Genomic DNA, 8445 nt, shown 5'->3' with positions numbered 1-8445 from the left:
TGCATGCAAGAGTTTTGCCCACAACATGTCTCATGCGCCCGGCGCATATAAGAGTTTTGCCTACAACACTGCTCTTATGAATTTTACATGCATGTAGTAAGTAGTTCTCAAGAAGTTCATTTGCTTACTAGTGACCCTATACTCTAATTTTCTAGGGTGCTTGAGATTAAAACTGGGATGGCATTCCATCCAGCCAAAGGATCCCAAGTTTTGTTGATTTTGCACTTACCAAAGGAAGTTGCCAATATCTTGCACCTTTTTTTTTAATAAAAAAAAATCTTAATCAATGGAATTTTCTGTTTCTTACCAAAAATATAAAAATAAAAAGAGATATTCATGACAAGAACCAATCTAGCAACAAAGTTCTATCATGGATTTGTCTCTCATTCCCACTTTCCAGGAGTGCATATTTCATTACCTAAGAAATGCAAGTAAATTTTGGCATAGGTTCACCTAAAAAGAAATTCAGATGTCTTAAGCTAACCAGGGGAAAATATAAAAACATGTGCTTCAGATGTTTTCAAGCCAGAATAAATTCACAAAACTAATGATATAATTAACCAGAAATACCCTTCACCTAGAGTTGCTTGTTTTCTGCTTGGCCTTCTCAATAAGAGGCTTCAACTGTTTCTTTTCAGCAAGAATCTTGAGGAAGTTGAACAAAAAGGGTATGTAATTGTGTTTCCTACGGATATTTTCTGTTCTCCATTTCTTGAACTTTTCCTCTTCCATTAAGATCTTCTCAGTAGCAGCTTCTATCCCGGCATTCACTTCTGAAAGAGATTTGTTCAGTGCTTCAACATTACTATTACTATTGCCGACCGGCTGTAAGGCAGCCAGTTGCTGCAAGATACGCTCCCTCCTCTTCTGGAGCTCCTTGAGTTCTGCAGTATACATTTCCTTCCTGTTCTTGATGACTGCCAAGAGATTGAATCTAATCTCACTCTGGGAATACCTTTCAATGTGTTCCTGGATAACTGGTTGCACAATCTGCAGCCAATCCATGTCACCTTGCCCACCAGAGCACTGACCAAGGCTAATGGGTCCATCCTTTAATCCATCAAGCTCATACAGAACTCCATCAACAGGTAAATAGCTTATAAAATGGTACACATCATCATCTTTGCCAGCTGCCTTCTGCTCCTCTGGAACAAAAGGCTCGGGCCTCGCAAAACTATTATGGGCTGTACGTATAGCTTCACTATTATTGATAGCCAAACCTTTTAGTTCAGGGGGAAAATTCTTTGTGAATTCTTTCAACTTTGACAACTCTGGGCCAATATCAATATCTGGGCAGTTCAAGAGGATAGACAAGATTGCTTGTGTTGCACAAGCATTATTGATTACCTAATAAGTGATCAAAATAAATTCAAGATCAGGGCAAACCTATTAAGGGCAAAAGTGAATCCCTGGCAAACTGACCTTACTTATTCCAAAAAAAGGGGAAACTGACCTGGCTTGCAAAAAACAAATTAGGGTTTACGTCCTTGATTACAGCGCGATCATCCTTTTCCCCTGGACGCCATTTGAAAAGAAAAATCAACCCATATACAGGCCTGCAATTTAAAGAGGGAAAAGTAAGAGAGGAAGAGAGAGAGGGAAAGGATGGGGGGGTCCGCAAAAATTTCAAGCATAAATATTACAGCTAACATGTGTAAGCCTGCAAAGGGATAAAAAGTAAAAAGGGCAATGAGACGTTAGAACTTAGAACAAACCTAAGATTGTTCAGAGAATCAAGGTCCAATGAATATAGCTCCTCTACCTGAGAAGACACATCAAGGCATCATCATCATCATCAAACACATGAAAAGATACTGCTAACGCCCCTTTATGGGTGGGTTGGGGTTTTTTTTTTTTTTTTGGGGGGGGGGGGGGGGGGGGGGGGGGGGTGTTGGGGAAGGGAGTTGGTGGATCTGGAGTAAAATCTATAAGAAATAGTGAATAATTAAAAAACAGGTATTCTAAAATGAAATATGCTACTGGAATTCAAACAACATATTTCATTTCAAATTCTATCTTAATTTATCCTTGTTATCTATGCTATTGTATAAACCCAACCACTAAGTTAATGTCAAGCTTAGAACTTGTTAATCCATATATCGTAATATAAAAAATGATATCACAGTATTTTTACTATTATTTCTTTATCTCTAGCTCTTCAATATCTCCTCTAAAAAAATGTCTACAAATGATATCACAGTATTTTTACTATTATTTCTTTATCTCTATCTCTTCAATATCTCCTCTAAAAAAATGTCTACAATTTTTTGGCCCTTACTCTTCTACCCATGTGGACCACATTTCTTTAAATCTGTTCCACGATTCCCACAAATTCTTCTTCTTCTTTTTTTCTTTTTTCTTTTTTATAAATAACGTAAGAACTTTTATTAAAAAAAAAAAAATAGCCAAACCAAGTACATTGAAATTTTCCTATAAATTCTTCTCTCTCATTCACATGATTATCTAATAAGGTGTCATCTCCTTTGCTTTAATCGCACTAACACTAAAATGTATTCTTTCTAAAACTGTTACCAGTTGCAAATATATATCACACATATCACATGTTCCAACAGCTAGTTGATAGAAGCAAAGAAATGTCTCAACAAGATGTACAACCTTTGCATCCAAAAGAAGAAAACGGAGACATAAAAAATCAACCTATCATGAACATTTAAAAAAAGAAGTTATCCACAGAATCCCTAATAACCAAAAGCAATGGTGCTGCAGTATAAGAAAACTTCAAAGACTGCAGTAAAACTGATTAAAACTTATGTTGATATCATGATTTTACAGCATGCTTAAATGAAGCAACTGAAATCAAAGTTCAACTAACATGGTACCTGGATGGGTGCCTAGTGCAACATGTAGTGGTGTCAGTAGTATTAACAGTGTTACAGTGAGATCAAACAATTAAGCAACTGAGATCTGAGTTCAACTTATTTTGTGCTTATGATGCACCTCATTGAAAGTTTGATTCTGGGAGACCACAATGTACAACATGTCAGTTTCTGCCTCAAAGCATGCCTTGACATGGTGGCCTCTCTTTTTTCCTAAGTGGAAAAAATAAATAAATAACATGTTGAGGGGTGGGGGACAATGATGGCTGTGTGTTGGGCAATGGAATTGAGGAATGGTATCAATATGGTAATGGTGGCAGTGCCATATTGAAAGTTGAGAAACAACTTCAAGTGAGATTTGAAAAAAGCCGGTGGATTCAGAATTCAGAATGTGGCCATCTAACCCCTTAAAATTCTGTGACTATTATTCAAGTTCCTCTCCAACCAAAGAGAAATTTTTAGGAACCCCAAATCACTTAAAATCCAAATTTGATTGTTGATGCACTTCCAAATTCTCTATTACCTTTCCTCTGTAAAAGAACCACCAAGATGCACTCTGGATCAGTATCCACTACATGTTTCCTTTCTTAATACAGACCTTGATTATCTAAGAGACTAAGACAAATGAGTATCTTCCCCACTGATCACTGAAGCAGCCAAAAAAATTCTCCAAGCGGAGCAAACTTCCTAAAAGGCATATGTGAAATGACAACGACACCAGGGGATTCATACTCAAGCTTTCATATGGAACACATGAAACCCTATTAGGCAAGAACTTCCATTTCTAAAAGAAATTAGCTCACTGAAAAGGGGCCTAAGTTGGCATGCATCCAGAATTTATTTGACCATTTGGTTTGGACTGGTCAACACTGCATACTAAAAGTAAGCTCTTGTTTCATGGAACATGGTCCCTAACCTTGTAAAATTCTATTTGTAAATAACTCATTTTTCATTTTCTCACAACACATTTCACTACATACTTCCAGATTATACAAATTTGTTCTGCTGCATAGAGCCAGTCCAAATTAATATTCCAGACAGTACACCGACACTGAATTAGTTCTCCTTATGAGTGGTCCTTTGCTTTGAGTCTTACAAATAGTAATTATCTTCCATCTTTCATAAAGTCAATTCATATGTAGATATTTTTTTCATGATGTAATTCTTTAGGCTAGTTTGTGTCTTTTTTCATGAAGTGGCATCTTTTCAATAAATTATTCTTACCTATCAAAAAAAACCCTGCACTGAAATATTACTCAAAAAATTTAGTAGGTTGGCAAATCCATTTGGACAAAGAGCTTGGGTGAGCTTTCAAAAACATTAGCCAAATATTTCATATAAATCCAAGGCAATTACCTGCACGCCTTTTACTTGCATCTGCTGTATAAGTTCCGTAAAAACACCTGGAATGCAAGGCACAAATTTTAGAAATAAGGCCCCCACTAAAACCAAGAAAGACATATGCACATACATGAAAGCATCATTTGAAATTTAGTAAAAAAAGAAGTTCTAGGACAAATCCTAGTCAGAAATTTTATAAATTTCTTATCAATAAACAGAATGTGTACAAAAATAAAGGAAAGGATGCAAGTTCCAATTCCTCCAGCAGAAGACTCAGAACTTAAACTGCTTCTTTATGAGCCTAAGTTTCCCATCAGAAATTCTACAAATGCTCTCTCCTCTTCTAGAGATTTTCTTTTTTTCCTCAAGGACTTGAGAATTGACTATCGTTGACAAAAGCTTTAAGATTTATAGTTAGTGAAACAACTCTACAATTCTTATATTTTCATAAATCTAACGCAATAAGTGGAACTAACTGATAAAATGACCATAGGGGAAGGAGCTCTCATGCCTAAAATGAAACCGCTAAAGAGCACTACCATAGTACCTTGAAGGACTTCATGATAAAACAATCAATGGTGGCAATGAACAAAAAATCACCCACCTCGGACTAAAATCAAAAAAGGATGGATTGAAGTTACCTATAACAGATTTCTTTCAATCTTCAAGATTAACATTATTTCAATTTCATCAACTAATCTGTTTCATTTGAAAAGAATCTTTTTTTTTTTAATTCGATAATTACAATGGGGAGGGGGGCTAACCAATTTGAGCTACAAAGCTCTTGGTTGTTTCATTTGAACAAATCTTATAAAGGAGAATCTTGCAAAGTCTCTAAAACAAAAGGAACAAACAATGCACTATTCTCAAAAGCATACCGGGATCTGACTCAATCGTGCACCAAGACATGACTGGAAATCAATAAGCTGCAACAATGAAATAAGGTCATTTAGAAAGCATACATAACATAAGCATCATGATGAAATAACTTGAACCATTAAAAGAAATTAGAGGAAATCAATTGAGTAATTTATTAAATAGTAAATATATTATTTAAAAATAGAAAATAAAGGTTGCCCCTTTAAATGAAAGTATAAAAGAGCCGCAACTTAACTCAAAAGCTTAAGCTTAAAAGTTCGTAGTTGTACCCAACTATGTTATATACTACTTATATTAATCAACCACTCACTTTTCTCAATATTATTCAATGTGGGACTACTTCACTCACATGTCTATACCCAACATACAAAGGAAGAGAGAGAATATGTGAAATTTGATAAATTCTAATTTTAATTCATTAGAACAAAAACAAAAACAAAACAAAACAAAAAAAAAACAATATTCAAAAGAAAATTAAAGCTAAATTCTGAAGTTAAAAATAAAGGGTTTTGTTTTTAAAGCCTGCATATATTCCATTACACAAAACCTCGGTTTCATGACTATAAAGGGTTTTGTTTTGGAGAAACTAAATTTCAAGTACGAAACTTTACCTACCCACAAAGCTAAAACAATATTTTCCACGAAAAAATAAAGTTTCCAATAACTTAAAATAACAATCTATATGAAAGTTAATGTTTTGTGATGGTGAATGAAACAAAATTTTCAATTTTCTTGAAGACCGATTTGTGGGTCAGAAAGCTAGAATCAATCACCCATTATTTATTAATTTATTTAATTTTTCATACAAATTTTGACAGAGAAATAGAAAGAGAGAGAGAGAGAGAGAGAGAGTACCTGTGGGGGTTCTGGGAAAGTAGAAACCTGAGCGACAAAAATTAACGTCAGCTTGTGTTTTAATTTGAAGAGTTTGTATTATACATTTATACCATGAAGTTTCGGAGACGGAGTGAGAAACGGCACTGTTAGAAAAAGAGTTTTTTTTTTTTTTTTTTTGGAGAAGGAGATAGAGATAGAGATAGATTTTTTTTTTTTTTTTTAAGAAAGAGATTTATTTTGGTAATGCTACTTTTTTTTTATAGTTTTAACTAATGTCCCTGGCTCTTGATAATAGCTTTTCATTATCAGATCAAAACACCAATTAGTTTTTTTGATGTAGGCGGGGACTAATAATGTTACCTTGATAACATTTTTATAACATTTTTCGCAACATATTTTAAGTGGTAATGTATTATGGGTTATAATCTAGTCTAACATTAGTATAATTTTTTTCCACCAATAATAACTAGTCATGTGATAACGGAACCCAACTTTTTTCCCCAACCATATAAGAAAGAAAACAGTATAGAGTAAAAATCGGGAACATGTGATTCCAATGCACTATATATATATATATATATATATTTTTTTTTTTTTTTTTTTTTTTGAAAACCAATGCACTACTATAGTTAGTTTGGTATACCATTTGCATTTCGCTTTTGAGATCTTAATTTTGAAAAATTAGTAGTAGTTTTAGTTTTTTTTTTTAATAAGAAAATTAGTGATATTAAGCCACTATAAATTTTATTATATAACTTTTATAAATTAATATGTCAACAATCATAAAAAATACAAAATAAAAAATCAGACATTCTTTTATTATATTTTGAAGCTTATCAAAAACACTCATTGTCACATCAAATTGTAAAGGTTATGAAGTAAAACTTGTAGCATCTTTGTTGATGCCCACTTTTGACAAAAGGCTTAATGGCAAAAGAAGCCTAACAATATGAAGAAAATAGGAAGAGAAAATAAGTAAAGTAAAGCCCAACAGGGCTGAATGGTAGGAATAATTGTCAGCATGCCCGCAAACATAAAAATAAGTAAAAAAGAAATAAACGAACCGAGAAAGCCCAAGGAATGAAGTAGTAAACCTATGAGAATAATAAGAGGTAAAGAGTAAATAAATGGACCAGGGAAGCCCAAGATATGAGTTTGTAAATTCATAAGGTTGGCTTAAAGGCTAATAAACCCGAAAGGTAATAAGAGGTAAGGATGCGGTAGTTGGGCCGAGGAAGCCCAAAGGATTTAGCAAAAACCTATGGGAGTAAAAGAGGTAAAAAAGAAGTAAATACGCCGAGGAAGCCCGAGGACTGAAATGAGCTAGCACAGCAAGAATGTGGTCAAAATAAAGCCCGAAGTAAGAAAAGATGTGGAAAGTGGACTGGCGAGAGCATCAACCCGTAAGCCTATGGGTAACAAGGAAATAAAAGAGAGGTAATGATATAGCAGGAGCAGTATAGTGGCATGGCAAGATCACCAGCCAAAAAGCCCACAGACACAGGAAAGAAGAGGACATGGACTGGGCAGGAAGGAGAGGGCCTGCACCAAAGTAATGCCCAATCCAAAGAAGAGGTGGAAAGTAGAAAATGTGAGTCCAAAGGGCCATGTATCTTTCACACCGCAAGAATTAAACAACTACCAAAACGTATAATAGAATCAGACAAACACAAAGGCAATGGCAAATGAGTGAAGGCTAAAAAAGTAATGGATTCAGACGGAAGTGAAGCATACACACAGGGCCTATGCACCACCTATTTGTATCCAGCCAATACAAGGGAGGTGGGTGATGGGTCAAGGGTATGAAAGGTTGTGGTCTGGCGATGGGGAGAAAGGGGAGCCTATTTTGGAGTTCCCGCTCAAACTTCTTTAGGGAGAAATGTCATGCTGAGATGACATCTCACCCAAAAGAAATAAATATAAGCTAGAACTACTAGATGCATGCCATAGAGGTGTGAGGGAAAGGTTTAGCTCTTATCCATATGAGAATAGTGAAAATAAAGAGAGGTAAGAGACAAGACGAACCACTTTTGTCTGGGAATGAGGCGTGGTGCAACCAACATAGTGCAATGGTAGTGGCTAGGCAGTCGACAGGCTAGGGGGCAGTCTTGGAAGGACACCCACAACGAGCCAAAAGCGGTTGAAAGGTAAAAATGGTAAATTCTGTTACAGCGGGCAGTATAAAAGGCCATAGTTGTGAACAATGAAAAGGAGGAGGAACCACGGCAGGAAATAGAGGTAGAGCGAAGGAAGAAAAAAAAAAGTAAAAAAGAAAGGAAAGACACAAAAATTCAAGAAAAACAGAAGTGATAGGGATAGAGGCATGCATTAATAGGTTACCTATTTCTCTCTCTCTCTTAATAGACCCATCCTCTGATAAGCTAAGAACCCAAGTTTAAGCCATCTAGGTCCTTTTTCCAAGGTTTGTAATCTCTATGGCAAGAGCCTTTTCTGAGGTTACCCACATTGGAGATCGACTTCCTTTTTGGACTTGTGTTTGCTGAAAAGGTAAGCCCTTTTCTTTGGCAAACGAATCTTTTTTTTTGATTGA

At 35.3% G+C, this 8445-nt stretch overlaps 1 protein-coding gene across 1 annotated transcript; it reads right to left on the bottom strand.

The window, feature by feature from the left end:
• Nucleotides 1-352: 352 nt before the first annotated feature.
• On the bottom strand, nt 353-6030 carry LOC126705680 (ubiquitin carboxyl-terminal hydrolase 2-like). The gene is made up of 6 exons (XM_050404801.1): nt 5913-6030; nt 5057-5104; nt 4194-4240; nt 1716-1762; nt 1454-1556; nt 353-1347 (listed from the first exon to the last, which is right to left on the bottom strand). Exons 2-6 carry the CDS (start codon nt 5085-5087, stop codon nt 574-576), a joined length of 1002 nt encoding a protein of 333 aa, XP_050260758.1. The 5' UTR covers nt 5088-5104; nt 5913-6030; the 3' UTR covers nt 353-573.
• Between the last annotated feature and the right edge of the window lie 2415 nt (nt 6031-8445).

Source organism: Quercus robur, chromosome 11 (genome assembly GCF_932294415.1).
Source record: "Quercus robur chromosome 11, dhQueRobu3.1, whole genome shotgun sequence".
NCBI lineage: Eukaryota > Viridiplantae > Streptophyta > Magnoliopsida > Fagales > Fagaceae > Quercus > Quercus robur.
Note: the sequence above shows the minus strand (reverse complement) of the source record. Positions and strands in the feature narration are given on the sequence as shown.

Bases quoted from the DNA above. Each gene is read 5' to 3' on its own strand.
- LOC126705680 (XM_050404801.1), bottom strand. From the start codon at position 5,087: ATGTCTTGGTGCACGATTGAGTCAGATCCCG. The intron at 4,241-5,056 runs GTATGCTTTTGA...CTTGCATTCCAG, and splicing joins CACGATTGAGTCAGATCCCG to GTGTTTTTACGGAACTTATA. The intron at 1,763-4,193 runs GTAATTGCCTTG...GTGTCTTCTCAG, and splicing joins TGCAAGTAAAAGGCGTGCAG to GTAGAGGAGCTATATTCATT.